This window comes from Dreissena polymorpha, chromosome 9 (genome assembly GCF_020536995.1).
Source record: "Dreissena polymorpha isolate Duluth1 chromosome 9, UMN_Dpol_1.0, whole genome shotgun sequence".
Taxonomy (NCBI): domain Eukaryota; kingdom Metazoa; phylum Mollusca; class Bivalvia; order Myida; family Dreissenidae; genus Dreissena; species Dreissena polymorpha.
Window position 1 is genome coordinate 50,757,874 of NC_068363.1, and position 24,281 is coordinate 50,782,154.

Genomic DNA, 24,281 nt, shown 5'->3' on the forward strand with positions numbered 1-24,281 from the left:
ATGGATAGATGGCAATATCGACATTATGCACGTCATTTGTTTTTTGTTCCTACGTCAAAAAATCTGCTTGCTATGGAAACAAAAAATAATAATAATTCTGACAATGTAGGAGCTGGTAGGGGACATATATTGCTTGGCAATAGTCTTGTTTATTATATAATTTATCTTTTCGAACCATTGTACGAAACGATGATTATGTACATTTCGAAGAGTTCGATGCAACAGCGGCAGGCCTATTTATTATTCAGTATGACGACATTCACGAGGTCTTCGTGGATTTAGTTCTTATTTAAATAATCTATTATGTTTGTTTGTGATCTTTTAATTGATCTTATAAAACTTAAGAAGACATTTATTAAATTGCCTCAAGAGCAAAACACCGTTAAAGAAAAATATTAAAATACTTGGTTCACAACTTTCGCTATAAGGGGCGTATCGTAAGTTGACGATTTAATTAGCAAGTCCAGTCGAACTACAGACTGTAATTGTCAATAAATTATTGCATATTGTGCTCAAACCATTGTCATAAAAACAAATTCAAAATAACTTAACATTAAAGTCGACTTTATGGACATCTAATGAAGGTCAACTTATAATATATGGTTGAAAATATCTGTAAGTAAGGTCGCGTTAATCCCATTTGCTCAAACATTATCCAGACTTTTCTTTTCCAAGTTGTTACGAATAATGTTATTTGCCATGTTAATATACTAGACATACATCTGGCCTTAATCGCGTTCTCAACACACCATTTTAACATGCTGAGTTCTACATATGAATATTCTTTAGAGGATATATCCACCCCACACACGCACTCATGTACTCGAACGTCGACATTGGAGTGAAATTTCTGTATGAAAATCACATGCACATAAATCACTTGTACATTATAAAAAAAGTTTTTTTTTTAACTAAACGTTTTCATATTTCAGCATACACAAACACGTACAGCTTGAAAATAAGATTGAAAATAAATAATGTGTGTGTTAGAACAATAACATTTTGCTATACAACCATATCAGTTTGTCAATATTTACTTATGTTTATTTTTTCTTTGGGTCTATTGTTTTTTTTTAAATTTATATTGTAGTATAGTCCGTAGAGTTCCGGTAGCGTGGTCGAGGTTTTATTCATTTATAAAAAACACACTAAGAGAAGTTTCAGTGTGTGTGTGTGTGTGTGTGTGTGTGTGTTTTTGTCCACTTGTATAATAATTTTGCATTGTGTTAATAAAGATCGAACCTTATTTGTCCGTTACACAATTTCGTCAAATCACTATTACGAAGATATATATAATATGACTATTGGAAATTGTCCGAGTATGAGTACATAGTATAAAAGCGCGCGTTTTCTCCCTGAACTGTTTACCATATATAATAAAAACACAGAGCATGTTCTCGATTACCGGCTGTCTTAGGTGTATGCCGTACGCCGACTCGCCGACTTCCTGCTCCAATAACAAAATATATAAAAATATAATACTAACTACGCTAAGTAGGCACCCAACATACAATAGAATAGAGCATACAGACAACAAATATTACATAATTCTTTCATATTGCCGACACAATCACGTTCAACATGTACAGCAACAAAAAACAAGCAGCATGGTCTCGATGACCGGCTGTCTTAGGTGTATGTCGCACGGCGAGACGCCGACTTCATTCTCCAATTACGATACGATCACAACAGTAAAACGCCACCAAACAAAAATACCCAAAATCGCGAAATATATCTTATCAATCAAACTATCAAAGCACAATACAAGCACACAGCAGGATTTCGGTGTCCGGTTGCTTTAGGCGTATGTCGTACACCGTCTCACCGACGTCCTGTTCTATTTCTTAAACCAATATGCATGGCAATGGTGATGGCCGGATTTAGTTATATCAAGGCCGAATCCACAGTCACAAATGTATTGCTTTCAACATGAAATTATGTCAAAAAACTAATACAAAAGTTAACAACACCTTTTTCCATACCATAAAATATCAACCATCTAAAAAAAAAATGACGGAAGGGTATATTTTCTCAAATACGAATACCGATAGGTCGTACACCCACCATGAATGGTCTCAACTCTATCTTTAAAACAAAAAAAGCTAATTTTAAAATGGTTTCTCGGATCATTCGAACATGTAAATCTCCACATGTGTACGTAAACCATCCGGCTGTTTATTTACTCGTTAATGACAATAACTTATGTGCATTCTCTTGACCTATACACGCCGTGACGGCATATTATCGTCAAGAACAATAAAATAACTGGTAGACGATGATTGTTTGCCGATAATCATGATTTGTCTCGTTATTCAAGATGTATATGTATTGTTTAAAAGTATTAAGTTAGAAAAAAAACACAAATCACCAACATATATTAGTATATTGCATTAACTCTAAAAGGCATATCGACTGGCATTTACAAAGATGATTGTAAGTAGATTATACGTATTACTTTTTGTGCTTTCTATAATCTTAAAAAAACTGTTCATGTTTTGTATTTGTGTGAAAAAAACATTTCACTGTAATGTGCGGAAACTTCGACTTATTCCATACATGTGGAAACGACAGCAATGTCAATGTGTCCAGTATAAATACATGTATAAGTTTGAAATGAGAGCGATTTACTCATCGTATATCTATTCTATTCCACATACTTCAAGACATAACTAGAGCCTGTCGCAATGGGTTCGAAGGATATTCTCACAATGTTGAATGTCGTCATATGTAGAAAGTTTGTATATACTGTATCATTAACCTTGGGGCTACACATATATATTTTGGGGGCATTAAATGTTGTAAATCGCAATCGAAGTAACTTTTTAATTATTGGTACTACTATGAACACACGTTTCTACCAAGGCGTCTAAGGGAAGGAACAAAACGTGCTACAAGGAACTATTATTATAGTATACATGTCTACCATATAACACGTTCGTGAATATAATATTGATTACAAACTGTTACTCTTTATATTTTTGATGAGGCTAAAGTTAAATTTAACACAAATTGAAACCACAATTTACCGTATAAATGTATCAGCAATAACCAGAATGGGATTTAACACGTCTTATTAATTTTAAAATATGACACAATAGCTTAAATTCATTGCCATCATGGGAAAGCGTGTTATATACGCGGGAAATATGCGGCCCATGTATATGTTTACAATGATATTGCAGGTAATATATTAAATGTTCAACTATTAGAAATTCTATGTCGTGTAAAAACATTGCATAACACCGAATTTCAATTACTTCAAAATATTTACAAAAACACGTACATGTAAAATATAAGAATAACTATTGTAGAAACGATCGAGCTATGTTTTATTGATATATTTTTGATCGGTAAAACATGATTTTATCTGCTTTTTAGACATTTGCTAAGAACGAGATAATTTAATATTTAATTTATATAAATCACTATTGGACGTTTGTTTTGATAGTAGCACTTTCTCAGACAACACGTTATAATATACGATTACATCTCAATATAAAATCACGAACACATTTAGATTTGGCATACCAATACACTTAGCACACATTTATTGCGTTAATAACTGAATTTTCGGTAATTATTCGTTATTAACCCATTTGTCTCACAGAGGTTCGCAGATAAATGCGTATAACAATTACAACTATCCGGTGCGTCAACAAAGCAAACGGAAACAAGAGATTGTTATTTCGGTACCGATTATTGGTAATCAACAGCAAATATCCTGGACAAACTATGTAAATTTATGTAAATAACCACGTTACATTCAGATTTTGCCTCGTGTACATGTCTGCTCTCTGATTAGTATGCCCAAACTGTATTGCCAGTTCAGGCGTTCGTTGAGAACCATTAAGGTCTAGGATTTTATATATTGTGAAAAACACATTTTATTTCAATGGAGTTTTCTGTCTGGTCGCTAATTTTGATTTTTACTTTGAGCATGTGTCTGCAGAGTGGACGAGTATTTGCCCAGGATGATTCAACATGCCTTGCGATTCTCGAAGGCTGTAATTGGATTAAAAAGAATATATATGCATGTACACTGTGTTTCGCGAATTTATATACGTTCATTTAATTGATTTTCAATTTTCTGTTTCATGCTGCATATATTGTTTTAATATCATCAGCAGCATCATGATTGTAATAAGGAAATGAAACATAACTCACCCTCGTCAATATTCATTTAAGTTGACATCACGAAACACTGCTCGCAGACGAAATCGATCAACGGGTCTATGGGTATTTCCGTTTCAAGCCATCAGTACAAGATCATACCTAAATGCCAGAACTGCTCCGTCACAATAGTGACCGCAGACGACCATCTTTTGGTCGCCACGCTCTACAAACTCTGGACGGAGATTTCAAATTTGTCTTCCGCTGCATGCTATCTCAACAGACTGGATATATTTGACGGGAATTCGTCGGTCATTTCGAAAATGTTATCAGGTCGAGTATATTTAAAATATTTGCTTTTTATATGTTTCTTGGCATGTTGAATATATATTTATTGAGATGGATTTGATATTGATCTAATTTAGGTATTATGTTGTAATACTTTTTGTTCAGAAAGTATCATTTGTGCATGAAAGGCGTTACTTCTGCTAAGTTAGCACTGAGTCAACCTATTGGCGCGGTTCTTCTATCCCAATTTCTCACATAAACTACTTTTTTTCAAGATCTGCTGCAAATGAATTTCAAACGAAAAAATGCATTTTAGACAAAAGGGGGCATCTGCGGCTGCAAACTTCCCGCCCAAACTGTTTTCATGTCGTCCGGTAACGCCATCACGGTTCGTCTGCAGACGGCACGCGACCGGACTACACACGGAGAGCTGGAACTGGTCTTGACGTCTGTGAGAAATGGTACGTATTGGATAATCACCGATGTGCGCGCATATCACCTGATAAATTAAAAGCTTTTATTTTCTATAAAGACATAAAGACAGAAAAGTGCAATAGCTTTGATTGAAACCCTAAAATTCAAGTTGTATTGCGTTGCCTAAAACACTTAATTTTGTCGTAATGGTTGAAACACAGCAAACAGCTGTAGAATGGAACTCGGAACGTGCATGGTTATCGTTTACAAATATCAGAATTGGATATTAATCCAGTGACATGTTTTACAGCGTCTTGTATAAGTGATCTCCCGTTTACAACTTAATAATTCATTCTGTGAAGTTATTATATGAGTTGATAACAATCTTATTCTTTGATCAAAATTAGTAAATATTCCGCATAATTTGCACGTAAGAGACTGTGTCTTTTTAAGTCATGTATATAGGGCAAATTAATATGTTATCAAACAACGTTTTCTTGATGTTACATGTTTTACAGGACACGCTACAGTAATGTATGCTATTTTTTTTTGTTAAATAGCATAAATTAGTTTTATCTGCAAAATCAAATGCATCACTTATCAAACCCAAATATGTGTAATTGTATCCGAATTATTCCACCGTACGGACTGCTTGGGCCAGTTCAAGTGCAAAACGAGCGGCGAATGCGTGGACAAAAATCTCGTCTGCGACGGAAAAGCCGTATGCCAAGACAAATCAGACGAGAGCAACTGCAAGATGCACAACCTCACATGCTTCGACATGTTTACGTGCATGAATGGACAATACATCAACAAAAATGGCGTCTGCGATGGGCGTGATCAGTGTTACGACGGGTCCGACGAAATCGATTGCCATGGTATCACAACGAACCTAATGCTCATTTTACTCGGGCTTGCCGGACTTGTTTGCGTCATTTTACCCTGGATTATGATTGTTGTCTGCTGCAGATTTTACTCTGCGCGCAATTCCGCGTACAAGCAATTTTCATGACGGAAGTAACTATGATTATCAGAACTATTTCTAAGTGATTGAATATCCTTATTCAATTAATCGATGACCATTTCTTTGTTTTGGTTGCTTTTATTTATCGTATTATTGTTCAACCCGTTCAGGTGTGCGTATCGTCGGTCTCGCTCAATCCAAAGAATTAAATGCTATAGCTGTAGGCCTATTTATCATTTATTATATTTGCATTCACGACGTCTTCATGGATTTAGTACTTGTAAAAAATAAACTTAAACTATCCATTCTCCTTGTGTATGAACTTAATTAACTCAAACATTTTTATATTCCTCAGGAGCACAACACTGTTATATAGAACTATTAAAATACTTACTTTACAACTTTCACAACTGAATGCAGGGGGGGAGGGGGGGGGGCGGTATCGTAAGTTGAAGATTAAATTTGCAAGTGCAGTTGATGCTCGGACTGTTGCTGTCAAAACACTTTGGCTTAATGTTACACAACAATTCTCGCACAAAAACAAATTTAACCCTTACAGCGCTGGAGCTGAATTTTAAAGGCCTTTGCAAACAGTTTGGATCCAGATGAGACGCCACAGAACGTGGCGTCTCATCAGGATCCAAACTGTTTGCTATTCTGATAGTATTCTTTGAAAAAAATCGAAGAAAATACTAATTTTAGAAATTCAGCAGACGACATTTTAGCAGACGACAAATTTTCCAGCATGCAAAGGGTTAAAATAGCATATTATACCAGTGTACTCCAAGCTTCGACAACTAATGAATAATGGTGAAAAAAAGCTGTATATAAGGTCGTGAAAATCCCGTTAACTCAAAAATTGAAATAATCCATAATTTCATATGGAAGAGAAGGTCTGCAAGTCCTTTCATTTTGCTGAATAACAATTGTATGTTGGTATATGACACATATTTGTTTTGCATTGTACTATTTGTTACCAACATACTGCAACTTCCGTGCGCCTTTGTGCTTCTTTACATCGCTACTAACACATACTTGCAACTTTATTGCATTTTTCGTTACTTTATTTAATTTAGTGTAAATCGCATATTCTCAAGCATATAAATAAAAATTCACCCATTTGGCACGATCTGTAGTAATGGTCTTATTTCTTTATCGTGTGTAATGTGAAATTCATATTAAGCGAAGAACCAGCAAATCGGGATTATTTCATTCCAAGTTATGTGTTGGCAATTAAACAACTAGCTAGTTTTGTCGAAACATCTTTGTCTCTGCGAGGCACTTCAATACCAGAAGCAGGCCGGTTTTGTATGCACATGATACTTGATAAACGTTAAATACGTATAATTTGTAAGAACTTTCTTACGTCTGTTCATGTAAGTAAAAATCGTTTATGTGTATTTTACTGATTTTGTCGAATTTACGAAGTTAACAGACATCTAATATTTATGAAGTAGTGAACATGACGTGTTGACAGTATCAGATATGACAGTGGGCGCACAGGCTGTAGAGACTCACTGGCTACCAACCAAGCGCACGTTTCAATATTAAGCATACTGCAGCTGTGACAAAGAATCATGCGATGGACGTTAGTGTATCGTATGCAAGTTACTTTTCTTAAGAGAACCAATAAACGCAACTGTTACCGAAAAAAGTCAGCAGAGAACGCTAACGACAATTTTATGAATATTGTTTATGCTCCGCTAGTTTCTGCTAAATATAAGTTAGTCCGCAGTGATTTGTACACCGACAACTTTTTTGTCACAAATTCAAGAAATACAGGAAGATTGTACATCAGAGAGCGATGTAACAATTCTAGCGTACAATCATAGCCTACGTTCATTTCTGTTCACAAGTAAGCAACATCGGAAATAATAAAATTGTTATGACGTTACGGAAAAATGTGACCATTTTTCAACGCGCGGGTGTGATTAATCGTTTGGCTTTTTTCAAAAGCATATATTGGGTATTTGAGGTATCAGTATTAAAGTCCTTAAAAAGCGAATCAATTGAGTAATTTGGGTCTTTTTTGGTATTCGTTATAATTTGTGACAATATGTGGCTTGCTAATAGAATTACACACTGCATTATATCACGTTTAAGCTCGAATGGCCGAGTGATTAAGAAAATAATTGTTCATTCAAAAAGCTCGTCGTTCAAGCTCAGCTAGAGTAAACTTTCTTTTTTGCTGTTTTTTTTTTCTTAAATTATATTTGTGTTTTATGGTAAGGCTCATTAATTCTGAAGTTTACATTTATCAAAAGTTAATGATAAACTACACAAAAAATGCCAAAATATTTGAACAAATCCCTTTAAAAGTTAAGACATAATGAAGTTCACATCGGCTGCGTGAAGAATACATAACCTCTAAAATTGCTTTGGTTCATTACTTGTATTTACTTTGTTGGTATGTTAAAAGTTGAATGAACAATGAACATAATTTAAGCTTTTCCGAATAAAGAAATCCTAAATACACCTATTTCTTTCTTTAAAACAGTCATTTCTATAGGAGTGTGTACTATTGAAGTTATTTCTGTTAACAAATGTGTAAGAATAAAATATTCACATGCAATGACTAATCAATTCCAAAAAAATTTCTAATTACTAATGGCAATTAAATGAACAGTTTTTAAAATGAGAGAACTTAAAACATTAATGTACAAATCAAATGGGTATATAAAGTATCACTTACTGTTGACATATGCATTAAACACATTGAAATATAAAAGCAAGACTCGACACTTGTTATGTTCTTGTTCAATACATTTTATATGCACATACCGGTAGATTTTTCTAAAACGATATGTTCTCTCTGTACAATATGAATTCATAAACTCTGTTAACACAAAAATAATTGTAAAAGACTACATACAATATATAATATATTAAACACTAACACTCGTAGTTTTTTCAGCCCTGTCGGTTGACACATAATCATATCGGTATTAATAGTAATACTATAGAAATGTGGATCCTTCTCAACCTTCTCGCCTTCTTGTCAAGTTTCTGTTAGGATTTGAGTGCAAGTTGTGACCTGGTACTTATGGACGCCAACTTGGGTTTCTTGGTCATTACGGTCATCATATGCGAGCTGTCATTATTCGCTTAAGTTTAATGACTTCCCGTGTACACGAATGTTATACACATGTACAAATTAACAGCAATGGCAGAATAAACTTATATTTTCCAAGGACTGTAGAGCCGATGTTTTGACAACGTCCTTTTTTCAGTTGCATTTTATTCTCACTGTTCTGTTCCACGTCCATTGTTCAGCTGTACGCAACAATAGGTTCTGTCCCATAAACGATATTTGGTTACACGCAAATCCGCTGTTCGATTGCTTTTTAGTATACAATTTGTTCCGTTACACGATGCATGAAATTATGTTACACGTCTTGTACGGTAAGCGTGCTGTAAACGTTCCCAGTCTTTTTCGCGCAACGCAAAATCAATCCGTTTCTCGTTTCATCCTTGAGAATGTCAATTAATGCCGCCGAAACATCTTCTGTGCTGAAACATGTAACCTTCCAACCGTCACATAAACAATAAGTGTTTTATTCCAAAACAGTTTTCTAAATTTTAGCAGTTTTTACTGCATTAGTAGGAATGAGATTGCTATTACCAAAAAAAAAAACAATCGACAAAATTCGTTTCACAAAACCCGAAATATCTGTTCCTCAAGATTATAATTCAGACGGACGTACACAGCGGATAACATTTTTTTTCTTTCGTTTTCGGGCCAAATTAAGAAGAAAAAAGATCAACTTGCTGCGATATTATACACATTTGCAACAAATGTTTGTCACCAAATAACTCTCGTACAAATAAAATAAAATAACATATACATATGCAGATCAAGCGACGCGACACATGTGTGTGATTTGGCAAAAGGACCAATCGGCGCGCAATATATTTACATGTGAACAGTACCTGAGTACTCCAATGCGCTCAATGAACGCGTTCACGGCTGTTTGGTCCCCACCGATAGTCTGAGTAGCGTCCCCCGCCGCCATCCGTCTAAACATGGGCGTGTCTACGAACGCCGGACACAGCAAGTTGAGTCGGATGTTTGAATTCTTGGCCGCCTCGGATACCTTAATAAAGATGTTTCTTTATTTGTTCGTTGCATCCTTAATAAAGATGTTTGTTTATTTGTGCACTGGGGAAGCTTAACAAAGTATGGTAATATCTTAAGAGAAACGAATAGTTATTTTTACTTATTTTACACAAAAAATGTCAAGCATTCCAACTCGACAATAGTTGTTGGCGGGGTCTGTTCGAATGTACGTTAGTTTACACAAATCGTTTAGAACTGCAATGGGTTAATGTCAAGCATTCCTCAAACACGATCGAAATAGTTTGTCCCTTTCTTCGGGACAATGAAACTAGTCACATATCTTGTGTTTTGTGTGATCAACATAGATATAAGAAGTGTTTTTCAACTTACTGCATAACATCGTGTAGCGTGAATGATTCCTGCCTTAGTGCAGCCGTACACAGGCGAGAACGGGTTCGGATTCAAACCTGTATCCAGAAAGTACACATATTCAAGCAGCCATCTATGTTTTTAGTTAAATGGCTAAAACATGTTGACAGTTCTGGTGTACTACGGTAGCATTGAAATGACATACGGAATATTTCTGAAATATTTCACCTTCGTGCTACCGTAGATACTGTATTAAGTATCCATTTACTCGTAATAAACGAAATAATAACTTTCCTCTCATTATGTATTATTTGGAAAAGGGGAAATCTCCAACAGAAGTAAATTGTTGAATAATGAAGTCATAATGCGCAGTAAATCATAATTCTGTAACTTCCCGTTCAGGTCCACTGACGGGCGCTTACCGCCATACTGGGCCATTACCCGACATACCGGCAAAGATTACGCTTACCCGCCCTATTGGCCACGTCAACGACGCTTACCCGTTATACTTGCCACGTTTATCCACCATACTGGCCGAGCTTACCCGCCCTACTGGCAACTTCGACGACGCTTACGCGCCATACTTGCCACGTAAATCCACAATACTATTCACGCTTACCCGCCATACACGCCACGTCTTCGACGCTTAACCGCCATACTGGCCACGCGTACCCGCCCTACTGGCCACGCTTACCCTCCCTTCAGGCCACGCTTACCCACCATTGTGCCCACGCTTACCCGCCATACTGACCATACATACCCGCCATACTGGCCACGCTTACCCGCCATACTGACCATTCTTACCCGCCATACTGGCCACGCTTACCCGCCATACTGACCATGCTTACCCGCCATATTGACCACGCTTACCCGCCATACTGACCACGCTTACCCGCCTTACTGGCCATGCTTACTCGCCATACTGGCCACGCTTTCCAACCATACTGACCACGCTTACCCGCCATACTGACCACGCTTACCCGCCATACTGGCCACGCTTACCCACCATACTGGCCACGATTACCCGCTATACTGGCCATGCTTACCCGCCATACTTGCCACGATTACCCGCCATACTGGCCATTCTTACCCGCCATACTGGCCACGCTTACCCGTCATACTGACCATGCTTACCTGCCATACTGGCCACGCTTACCCGCCATACTGGCCTCGCTTACCCGCTATACTGGCCATGCTTACCCGCCATACTGGCCACGCTTACCCGCCATATTGGTCACGCTTAATCGCCATACTTACCATGCTTACTCGCCACATTGGTCACATTTACACGCCATACTGGCCATGCTTACCCGCCATAATGGCCATGCTTAACCGCCAAATTCGCCACGCTAACTCGCTATATCGGCCATGCTCATCCGCCATGCTGGCCATGCTTAAGTAAACCGCCATACTGGTCACATTACCCGCCTTACTGGCCATGCTTACTCGCCATACTGGCCACGCTTTCCAACCATACTGACCACGCTTACCCGCCATACTGACCACGCTTACCCGCCATACTGGCCACGCTTACCCACCATACTGGCCACGCTTACCCGCTATACTGGTCACGCTTACCGACCATACCGATCACGCTTACCCGCCATACTGGCCACGTTGACAATGCAGCCCCCGCGGCCTCCGTGCTCCGCACTAAGGTAGTACATGGCGAGTCGCAGTCCACGTAGGGTCCCCTTCTGTCGGATGTACAAGGAGTAATCAGTTTGGTTTCAATCATGTTTAATATTAATTACCAACAGCTTAAAAGCAATTCGCCAAAAGCAAAAATAGAATTTATTACATTTCGACTAATTCGGCTCTAACTGATATTATGTAGCGCTTGACTACAAAACCGAGAATTGCAGGTTCGATCACCGGCCCGGCCGTGTAACTTATGAGGGCTTTAGTCATGAAATACAATGTAAGACCCCCCTATATCAGACTCAAGAAGGGCAGTTGTCAGTTACCGGTTTTAGTGCTTGCACTTTGCACTGGTTATCCAGCTGTCCTAGATGAGTTTATACACTCAACAACGTGAGGGCGAGATAGAAAATTGTGAACACACGATCAAACCGACAGATATAAGGATAACAATAAACATGTACCGACACCATCTTAAAGGGGCATATTTTGTTAGCAATAAATCAAGAGTTTACCTATCACAACATCTCACCATGTTAACATCTACAGTTTGTTCCCATTTCTCGTCCGTTTCCCCTCCTATCCCAGCGTTATTGACGACTATATCGATCCCACCGAATATCTCTTTTGTCCGTTTGAACACAGCTTTAAAATAACAAAGACATGTCAATATTTATACAGACGTGGAGCGGTCTGATTTTGTGTGTGCAATTATTTTTCCGTTTAATAATATAAAGATAATGTCGGCAAAGTTCAAATAACTAGTTGTAACGAATTGCAAAACAACCCCAACAGCATAGCATGCAGTTGTTATCATGTAAATAGACATGCATGCGAACTGTTAACCTTTGACATTCCCGTTTAACAACGTTACATAGAATAAGTTACGCAAACATAGACGCACGACAAACCCTCAAACTCCGTCGCAGACGTGATGTTACACTTAGAGAACATGACATTGTCGTGTCCGTACTGTTGTCTGAGATCCGACTCCGTGGCAACACCCGTCTCGGCGTTGAAGTCGGCAATACAGACCTAAGATAATAGAACAGACCTGTATTAGTGCGGGACATGTTGGAACAGACCTTTATCAATGAGTGACGTGTTGAAACATATCTGAGTCAAATAAGTGACATGTTGGAACAGACCTGCATCAAAGACCTTACCGATGTAAATGTTTGAAATTATCTTTTGTTTTTGTCTTTCAATTTGATGACCACATGTGAATTTCTTGTATGCTGCTTAATTCAAGCCTAAATTATGCAAGAATCAATGGCCCATTGATTACAGCAACATACGTTTGATCAGTAGGCCCCGGGATCGATTAAGAGTCAGAAAAGCTTTTCTCGGTTATGTATGACCTTTTATTGTCATAACACGTTAGCATGAAGAACAATTAAGTTAAAATATGACATATATGAAAACTAATTTTCTAAATATTTACAAAAATACACTAACAAAATTTGACACGACGTAAATCGCTTAATATTTAACTGTGCCTTGCATGGATACACATACATGCAGTATATTGATATTCTTCCGCAAATTGATGATCATCCAGCAGAGAGAGAAGTTAATATGATTTATAATGTTATTTATATAGAACTATCCGCTCGCGGGAATATCATGTAAATTGAGCGAATCAATAATGAACACATGTCGACCTTAGATAGTGACATACATGTGTTATTCATCGAATTTCTGATCACGGTAGACAAATGTATTCAAGTTTTTTTTCCTGAAAAAAATATATTCAGTAAACAACTAAAAGTAATGCACAATAAATGATAGGGTAATAACTACAGAATGTAAACTTACGAAAGCCTACAACCAGTACTTTGTGTCATTGGGGGGGGGGGGGGGGGGGGAAATCTAAAGAACGCTCCCACGGTGGGGATCGAACCCAAGACCTCCCGGTAAATCAATGTAAATCGATTGTTATCGTAGTTAATCTCTGAAGATGTGTTTACATATAGCCAAAGCGCTGTGTTTACATATTGTTAAAGCGTCTTTTGTTCAGTATTGTGATTTATTATGCTCAAAGACTAAACTTGAAGTTAAAATACGACCGCAATAAATGTATCTTACTTCAAAGCTTGTCATTTAAAGCGGACTAAAGCCAAACGACAGTTGTTTGTTTCTACTAAAATTGAAAAAACTGGGAATTTCGGGCATTTTTCGTTGCATTTTGGATGTTCAATTACAAAACTTTCTTAAAGGCCATGCTGAATTTCTTCCTAACATGTAAGTCTTAATTTTGCGAATAACTATGATCAAATGTAGGGTCGTTCGGTTTAATGGAAACACACGATTTTATATACGCCTAAGTACTAAGTACCGGTATGCAATAATACCCTTATCAGCGATAATTTCAATCGGATTAAAGGAACGTTGCTAAGGGTGTATTTTGCTTATAATTGAATATTGGATTTTTGTCCTTTAAAGAAATATTCATCAACTGTTAATGTTAATTCAAAAGTAATACAGCAGATAAAAAGTCAATAGGAGTTAAGTCCTATCGTTTATCAGATATCGATTTCTTACATATGGATATAATTTCTAAAATGACCAATCAATATATTGTAAATAAATTTAAGAGTTAAGATGTACAAACGATTCAGGGCCGTTCGCAGGAATTTTCCACCGGGAAGGGCGCGGGAGGTGTCCGCCCGATTTTTGTTTAGGCACTTTTCAATATGAATTTTATTGCTTAAAAAACTATTGTGTGATATATATTTATGGAATATACCAAGTAAATAAGCACCTTACTGAAGTGTGAAAAGCGTTCGATTTAATAAAGGTATTATGTTTGGTAAAGAAGGAAAGCAAACTTGAACAATCAAAAATTTTAAGAAGAAATGTATCATCAAGTATGAATGACAAATAACCATAATAGTATTTTCTGTTTAAATTCGAACCTTCTCAAAAGTTTTAAATTGAGATGAATTTGGTATGAAAGTCTACGTACATGACCTACAGATGAAGTGTGAAATTCGTTCCGGTCCATTGATTTTTGGCGAAGTTATGCGCCGTGTACTTATTATTTTTTTTATATAATAACCGTTTTCCGGAGTATTTTTTACGCAACTCTTTCCGATATTGAGCTGGATTTTGATAACCCCGGTAGGGTGGCATATAGCGGTCGGACTGTTCGTCCGTCTGTCCGGCATTTTATTTCATTTTCCAAACTTATTTTCAAAACGCTTTAAGATATTGATCTGCTAGTTGGTGTGTAAGTCTACATATATAATTTACAGATGGAGTTTGAGTTTCGTTCCGAGTCATTGATTTTGGCGAAGTTATGGGCCTTGGACTTGAGCAAAGAATCTTACCGGTTAAAATAATGACAATTTTAAATATCACCTCTCACTTTGAACATTATTTGTTTTACGACCTCCTGTATCAGTTGCTTCCATTAGCTGCTTCTCTTTCCTTGGCCAATCAAAAGACGTGTTACATCAACCATCGATAGATGAAGCATTCAGGATTACGATGTGCAATTTACTGATTGGTGATGTGTGTAAAACATTGCATAGGGGCTTATCTCCCCTTGTTTATCAGGGATATAGAAAATACATCAACCCTTATGTATTGAGGGAATGTGTACTGTGGGTCCTTTAATGAGAGAACAATTTGCAGAAGGCCAATTATTAGAACATTCCTAACTCGACAGCCAGCTGCGGGGGCCCGGGCATGCGATTGTTGAAAGAAATTTATTTCAATCCGAAAAAAGATTAACCTAAAACATAAAACTATTATGGTATATACACAAATGCTGGCCTCAAAGATAGAATAATATTGTTAAAGCTATGCAGTTTTCACTTAGGTTATGTCAGGCAAACCAATTATATATTTTGCTTATTTTTCCGTAGGTAAAAACAAGTTAAGAAATTAGTTATATTCCACTACACATTTATCATTATGTTAAACAGGAGCGGTAACATTTGCCACAATAATAATAAAGATGAACATATATTATTCAACTTTCAACAAGATAAAACTTGACATCTACGGCTTAAATTTCACATAACTTCGGTCAAAAACTGACGTCGCTTTAATTCTTTATTTAATATTCCATTTAATTTATACACTACACGAATAGTTTTGGATTGATAGTTATATTTTTATAGATTTAATTCGAACTGAACTGAAACCAGGGTATACATAACTGTTTATTGCCATGCCATTGTGGCACACGTAAACTCGTATCTTTTCAATAGATTTTATGTCAACTTAGTCTGAATAACAAACATAAACCCGTAGATTTATGTCATGTTTTTATTTACCTTATGTGATCGAACAAACACAAAAACTAAACTTCAATGAGTTTCGTTAAATACGTTGTAAAAAAAAAGTCAACCTTAGCTGCAGCTTTCAGAAGCGCCTCAGCGAAGCCACGTCCCATTCCCGAGGCACCGCCCGTCACCAACGCCACCTTGCCCACCAGGTGCATTCTGCGGTCCACCGGAAGAGCAGACGACGTGATCTCGCACGTGATTTTCGTGTCTCAGACCCAGTTGTAAGGCGTTCTGAGACAGTTTCAACCTGGTTCTGCAAGCAGACGACGGCGCAGATAAAAAATCCTAATATGAATTTATCCTCATTAAATATCCTTTTGTTGTGGTTTTTCGTATTTGCGCTGAAAATGATTTAGAACGGTGGTCTTTGATTTATTTATTATCATGAACAAAAAAACACGAATTTATTAAAAGTAATAGTATTCTTCTACAAGATTCTCATGAAAACCACAATCTCAATCAATATTAAACAGCCAAGCACTTCAGTAATCCAGACGGCAGGCGCGCGGAAGTGATACTAGCGTTCTTTCGAATTCTGTTCAATATCACAATTGAACGCGCTCACCAAGAGGCATCTCTCAGAGTCGTGTCTATCAAACGAAACGCATTGACCGATGTGAAGACATGAACACAAGTATTATTAGTTTCATAAACTCGGCGTTTGTTTCGTTAGTCTGATTGTTCTTGTTCCTTGCAATAAGAAGGAACGTAAGAATTTAAGTGTGAACAATAACGTAGTTCTATTCGTTTTCTTTCAAACGTTAATACAGTTCGTATGTTAAACATGCATGCAACGTATTTATCTTGAAACACATACTTTATTATTATTTGCTGTAAAATGTAAATTTTTTTATAAAAATGTATATATTCCATGTATAAAAATATTAAAAAAGAAACCTTCTTCAATGTAGGGCAAACAAACGTTGAACAACTTCCGAACGAAAACGTGCAATTTAAATACTCCTCCAAAGACTAAACACATTAAGTCGTATGTTAATAAGCAAATTACATGCATACGCAAATTCTGTATTACCTTGTAAAACATCCGAAAATAAAAAAAGTAATACATATATTAAAATAATTAAACGTTGAAGTAGAAAATCTAGCACGTTATTTTAACAAATCCCTCAAATTTGTTCTATATTACAATACGGAAAATGAACACAGACACTGAAACAATATCCCGAAATCACCTGTATTTAAAACACTTATCTGTATAACTGGCAGTGTTATGAGATTGAAATCGGATGGTATTTAATTTGCACAAGTTAATAACATTATCTCTATCATACAAATTTAAACGCTTCGTCTAAATCCAATAATTTGAAAAACCAGCTTGTTAACCGCACAGTCAAGTACTTGCTATATCTCTGTCAAACAACCATTTGCGGTATATGGCATTAGTAAAAGTGTGTGACTCCGCAAACCGGTCACACGGGAAACATGTCTTTAAACTAGTATAGACTTAAACACGAGTCTCTTTAAAATGTTTACAGTACTAAGCTATTTATATGGTTGCTCAAAAGTGTCTTCCGGATTGTATCATGATTGTATCATGAAACAAGGATACTCCCGAAGTATTGCTTTGACACTGTGACCTTGACGTACAGAGATGGGGAAAACAAACAAGTTTGTTTTTATTGAAACACACAAGCATTTCAATATATATCCTGAATTGCTTTAGGAATGCTCATATATATGAATGTTATTCTAATAGTTATGCTTAGCACAATAACATAATACAAACGGCAATAACTCCATACTTACATGTATAAAAAAGAGTTATGCTTTTTATGCTCCGCACTTCGTCACAATGTTTTCTATCATAGAGGAAGTTTCATTTATATCCCTTATAATCGCTTCAATAGTTATGAATTAAGGCTTGGTAGTTTAATGTCTTCTTAGATTGACCATATTTATTGGTATACTATTCAATTTAAAACCTACCCTCCAATCGCTTTAACAGATTTCCGATATATTACGACCTGGTTGCACTAATACAAGGCTTTAGTATTCTAATCACGCGTTAAATTTTCGTATTTGGGTTTTCATCGACTGTTTGGATTGGTACATTGGGTTGAGATCTTTTAATACGCGCGTTTAGTTTGTTTTTCCGTCTGGGATAAGTTTGAGGTTCGACAAGCCGACAAATAGGTTTACCAACCAATGCTTTGAAATGACTGTTCCAAAGCGGCGATTTCAGTTGTGATCATTTTATGAATACAGTTAGTGTTCTGTTGCAAAAAAAAGTAACCAATGATTTTTCTCACTATAGAGTGTCTCGAGTTTCATAAATAGCCGTTGGCACATGAAAAATTAGCAAAGAACTCTGTATGCGATGGATTAAAATTGCAATATGAAAAGTTTTCAAAAATTCCGATGCAAATAAAATATCACTGTTCTCGTAAGTTCTGTCGTCTGGCACAACACCAATAGAATTCCCAATATCAAATGTAGCAATATCGCTTTACAGGTATGTCTGTTTATTACAATGGCAGATCTAACATAGTTATGGTGCTGCTCTTTCAGCAAACGTATTAAAATTGTTTAAAGTGTTTCGTCATATCCTAGCTAACTACCGTTTACGATGTGTGAATTGGGTACAAAACAGAGGTTTTGAAACCATTTTTCGTCATCGGATTATTTTCAAGTTAGTGTTAGCGATAAAAGTACTATTGGAAACAAATGTCGTAATTGTGGCAGCTGTCTGAATGCCGTTGGCAAGACACTATTGTGTAAACAAAGTTCATTGTGTCCATAAATACCGGTATTTATTCATTCATAGTGTTTAGCAAACGTTATTGATTCAATACAAATGTCGACAACTATTCGCCCGAATTTATTTAGTTAACCGATATTCTTTTTTTTGCCATTTACATTTTAAATAGCTCAATTATTTACCTAAGCGGGCCATATAACAATATTACATACAAAAAGTACATTATTTAGCGTTGCCTTTCATTTAACATTTCTTAATGAACAATTACTAGATTTTAACGAGAAATAGTAACGAAGATACAAAAACGTGCAAGAAACAAAATAAATCTAATTATTACTTCTAGAAATAATAATAATGATACATAATAATATAGTTATAATTTTATATCACTAAGGAATAACATATATACATATGCATTTGATGCCATTGCTTATGGTAACGGTATTAATGTTGTACAAACCTTGTCGTTTTAAAACAATTACTTTCATGATTAAAGTGCCTTTTTGCTAATTTTACACTTAACCGTACACAAATAATCCAAAACAAAACCACTTGTCGGAAAGTGATAACCTGCATCTATCAAGCAAGTTCTTAGTATCCTGTATTGATATATATGTAGACCTGCCCTGATTCTATTGCTATGAGCTTTATGTGATGTACGGTACAGCACTATATTTCGGTAGTGTTCTCAGATAACAACTCTTTCAACGAGAGATAAGACCCAGGCCCGGTGGAATTGTGTACAGAGGCTATTCGCAACACATATGTGTATATCTAATGGTGCTATAAACATTCCCTCTAAATTATCTAAGACTCTGCGATAACCTCGTATCTGGAAACTTCATTTCCTTAATGTGTGACATACACTTAAATACGATTTACAGAACGCATATTTCAGTATACTTCACCGATCAGATATTTTGATATGCTTGAAAAATATTTATCGAAACCTTTTTGCACTTAACTTTTGAAAGACAACAATTGTTAATTTCAATAATATAATGATTGGTTACATAATCCATAAATAAGTTTACACAGCAAAATGTAGTGCTTTAAACATCCTCTTTATCATCGGTACGAGCAATGACAGGTCTCTTTTTTTACTTAATTGAGTTTAATATCTTATTTTCTATCCGATGCACTATTCTTGTAGTTTACTTATTCTCCCAATACGCATGCAAGCTGTAGTTTGTCTGCGCTGAATGCGGTAAATAAGTCGCTCGAATAGGACGAGGGCCATTAGCATGCAGGAGAAGGCGAAAACATTTGCTTACTCTTATTTGTTTTACAAAATTCACACTCATCATACTCCAACTTATTATCTCACATGCTTCCATTTCGGGTCGGCAGTATACCAAATTTTAACCTTGTAAACCAAGGCGAGTCTAATCTTCATCCGAGAATAGGCACGAATAATAGTTTTTGACTGTGAAATTTACTGGAGTTAAGCATTCTCGAACAGCCTACATTATCGTATTTTAGATCTGCAAATACTCCACACATATGAGGGTGTCCAATGTAATACAATGAAGGCACTTAACATGCCTATATTCTTAATGCGATACTTAAAAATCTGCACTTTGCTTTTAACTACGATCTTTTAAGTTCTACCTTTATAAACGACCCTTTATCTTACTCGGAAAATCGTTCGAAAATAATTTCATGTATTAGTGCAACAAATAAGATTAACTATCAACACATTAAACCATAACTCGAATATGCGATCCAAATAAGACTTTGAAATTTAATGAAACAGCTTTCCGAACGGTGCAGACATTCAAGGCAGTATCAAAACTTGTTTAATCTATGTATGCAATTTTCATTTATTGACTGCATGAAATTACTAAAATCAACGAAAATTTTTAACATTCTGTTTTGTACAGCTACAAGGTAATTACCATGCTAACTGCTTTGTTACATCATTTACAGGAGTTCGCTGTGGCATACACCACGATGATATGTTTTTCAAAATAGACTACAACATGGGTGTATCTCTAAAAATGACCATACATAGTATGTTATTACGATCTTGGAACATTACTGTAATAATATAGTATATGTTGAATTAAGTTTCTGGTACATTTTTATCCAGTATATATATATATATATATTAACATGTTTTATGCTCAAAGGTGACTAGACAAGTTTAGGAGGTTGACTATGAAAATGTTCAATGGAATCTTCAGAATATTTAAATAGTCAAATTATTAAGAAAAAAAATACGGCTTAGGAGCGGAACGTTCAATTAGAAACATAATCCTAAATGGGAAAATGTATTCCACACCAATGTTATGATGATCAAAAAGTTGATAACAAGAATCATTTGAAACATCATTTAACATTCAATTCACAATGGTGTGAATGTTAATCGCAAGATACATTAATTGGATAGTTTTTCGCACAGACGGTCCTATAATGTTGAATATATTTTTTAAAGTCAGTAAACATCCAATTATTTCTTTTTTTCTGAAAGAATTATAGAAAACAACGAAACTTCATATTGGCATCTTTTTACAATTACGTCTTAATTATATTGAATATTTGGCGTAATAGTTAATAATTTCTATTTGATTGTTTGGTTTATGTTTCTAATTGTTATGAACACATTTAAAATACTGACAACTATCATTTGATTTGGTTAAGGAATGTCAAAACATGAGATTGTGCAATAGAAAAGACATTCAATATAGATGATTTATCGAGTACAAACACATAACACGTGCATTCAACCGAGTTCTTATTGTGTGAATTTATTCTGAATGCGATAAAGACGGCAATACAAAATTCAAATAGATTTTTTATTTACGGAGCTCCACTTTGTAATATAGTACAATCACATACGATTAAATCAGAAAAACTGTTCATACGATGTATAAAAGAGCAAGATAATACTACAGCTTTGACCGTCGTTAAAGTCAGGATACTATTTAGTAGGCCATAATTGGATTGTAGACATACATTTTCTTACAAAGTTACGTGTGCTGATATAAGTCAGAAAAAAACACTTTAAAAAACATCAACGTTTAATATTACGTGCACCCAATCAGATATACCTGGAGATTTAACATGTGATATGAAATATGAAATTCATTAATTATGAAGTGATACAATTAATCTCATCGCAGCTTGTATTGTTCGCTGTGTCATTTGGTAGCTATATTACATAAATTTCGTTCAAGTCGTCTCACATTTTTATTTTATTTCTACCTCAGTTCATGCAGTATATTAAAACTAGAGTTGATATTTCAATAAAATGCAAGTTTGTACTATTTGCATATTTAAAGTTCGCATATATAATAATATCAAAATTCACAGATGTGTATTTGTCACATGCGATAAGTAACAAGTAAATAAAATGCAAGTCATAAACGCAGTATATTCAAGCAGGCTGTTTTATTTGATTAATAGTGTACCATTTTAATTAGGCCAATCAGTAAAATATTATGAGAAGTAAAAATAAAAGATAGATCGAGATGCTAAGAAGCATGCATTGATTTTGCATGAAATGAGTATATGAACTATACAATAATTGTAAACCTTAAGCTTCTACTGTTTTACCAATGTTCAATTTGGTACGAGGTATTAGTTTAAACCTATTTATTTTAAGCTCGATTGCATCGAAAGCCTAAGGCTTATATAAACGCTTTCGAGGTATTAGAGGTATTACAAAGATAAGCACCAGGTAGGACTCATAAACTTATTTAATAGGTTTCATTGATGCCATGTGGTCGGTAGTCAAATATTTCCAATGCTAGAAAACCTTATTGCAAATACTTTTAATACGATCAAATGCGATTTGTTATAAAAAAGATTACCACTTCATTCAGTAGATTCTTTAAATGTATTATATTTTGATAAAAAAAACACTATGTTGTATACATTTCCATGTAAAAGAAATACATATTTAACACTTTGTATTGGTGATAAAACAGTATAAAATCCATATATTCTTAATATAAACAAGGAAATGGTAAGCAGAGTGTTTTAATAATATTTAAAGATTTTGGTTTATAATGTATATGAGTTCTTTCAAAGGATCTGTGGGATATTAATTTGAATATCGTGCTAGACAGCGCGATCTAACGTTTTAATTGTCCGTTATTTTTCTCTGTAAATAACACAATAATTTTAATAACACAATATATGTGTCACATTGAATGAGCATAGATACTACTTCAGTAATAATTCATTAATTACATGACTTCAATTTTATGCAATGCATTTATAGCATTTAAAATATTTCCGCTATAATCAGTATAAACTATCGAATTTTACGTTTGTGGTCATACTTTAGTACTGTTATGTGCTCAGTTTGATAAATTAGTTGAATGCATAACATCAAATAGATATTAAAGCATTAAATGTGTGTCCATTTCTGATAAAAACACCAAATAGCATGATTATTTTCGGAAAATATTATAAGCTGTTAACATCGCTTTTAACAACCAACAAAATTTGCGTCAATTCTGATGATATCTATAAAAGGTCCATGAGTGATTTCCCTAGATTGTATAAGCATTTATTTTAGTTTATGTATGAGACTATATAGAGAATACTAGGTCGGTGCCGAATAAAGCAAAATTTATTTTGCGAGGCTTAGAAAATTTGAACCACGAGCCTTGGCGAGTGGTTCAGATTTTCGTGCCGAGCAAGATAAACTTTGCTTTATTCGGCACCGACCTAGTATTCGATTTATCCCATCAATTTTCTTAGTCGTAAATTATTTCTTTAAACATAGAATAGGAAAATCGAACTAGACGGAAAATCCCAAAGATATTTTAAGCAAACATTGTTTCATTATTTTAATCGTGTCGAGCCTAATACATTACAAAAAGATCAGTAACCAACCTGTTTTTCGTTTATCATACCTCTACGTCCCCGATTTTTAAGAAATAATGAAAAAAAAGACACTAAACAACTGCATCTTTAGCGTGAAACAACATGCATTGTGTCGTATGACGTATCAATAATGACGTCACGAGTACGCGCACTTAATATTTGTAAATAATGTTTATTTGCTTTTTGAGTTGCATTATGTGTAAAAACTATATTACATCTTGGTATCAAATTGTTTGTTTTGTTGAATCTGATTCGATTTTACTAAAAATGATTACTTTATAGTTGATTCCGAGTAATATGAACATTCTTCGCCGCGCGTGACAGCTATATTTCAGCACTGCTGAAATAAAGGTAAATTTATTCCACAGTGGTTTTTTTCGACAATGCACGTCTGATGATGGGATAAATTATTGTTTTGAACTGACATCAAGTTGATAAGAAATTATGCATCGTTTACATTCAACATACATGCATGTTATTTACATTCACGATCAGTGCACACATTTAAAAACGATTTATAAATATATACTTATAACTATTCCGCGTTGATATTGAAATAAAACGAGGTTACATGCGAACTAC

The 24,281-nt window shown here is 35.2% G+C and overlaps 1 protein-coding gene across 2 annotated transcripts; it reads right to left on the reverse strand.

The window, feature by feature from the left end:
* Positions 1–8,176: 8,176 nt before the first annotated feature.
* On the reverse strand, positions 8,177–19,481 carry LOC127844919 (15-hydroxyprostaglandin dehydrogenase [NAD(+)]-like). Of its 2 annotated transcripts, XM_052375468.1 has the most exons (8): positions 19,321–19,481; positions 16,204–16,394; positions 12,755–12,878; positions 12,376–12,488; positions 11,803–11,899; positions 10,224–10,300; positions 9,707–9,870; positions 8,177–9,286 (listed from the first exon to the last, which is right to left on the reverse strand). In XM_052375468.1, the coding sequence occupies exons 2-8, from the start codon at positions 16,294–16,296 to the stop codon at positions 9,163–9,165; spliced, it is 792 nt and encodes a 263-aa protein (XP_052231428.1). In that variant the 5' UTR covers positions 16,297–16,394; positions 19,321–19,481; the 3' UTR covers positions 8,177–9,162. The 2 variants fall into 2 exon arrangements, with proteins under 2 accessions (XP_052231428.1, XP_052231427.1); XM_052375467.1 differs by lacking the exon at positions 19,321–19,481 and having other exon boundaries at positions 16,204–16,960.
* Between the last annotated feature and the right edge of the window lie 4,800 nt (positions 19,482–24,281).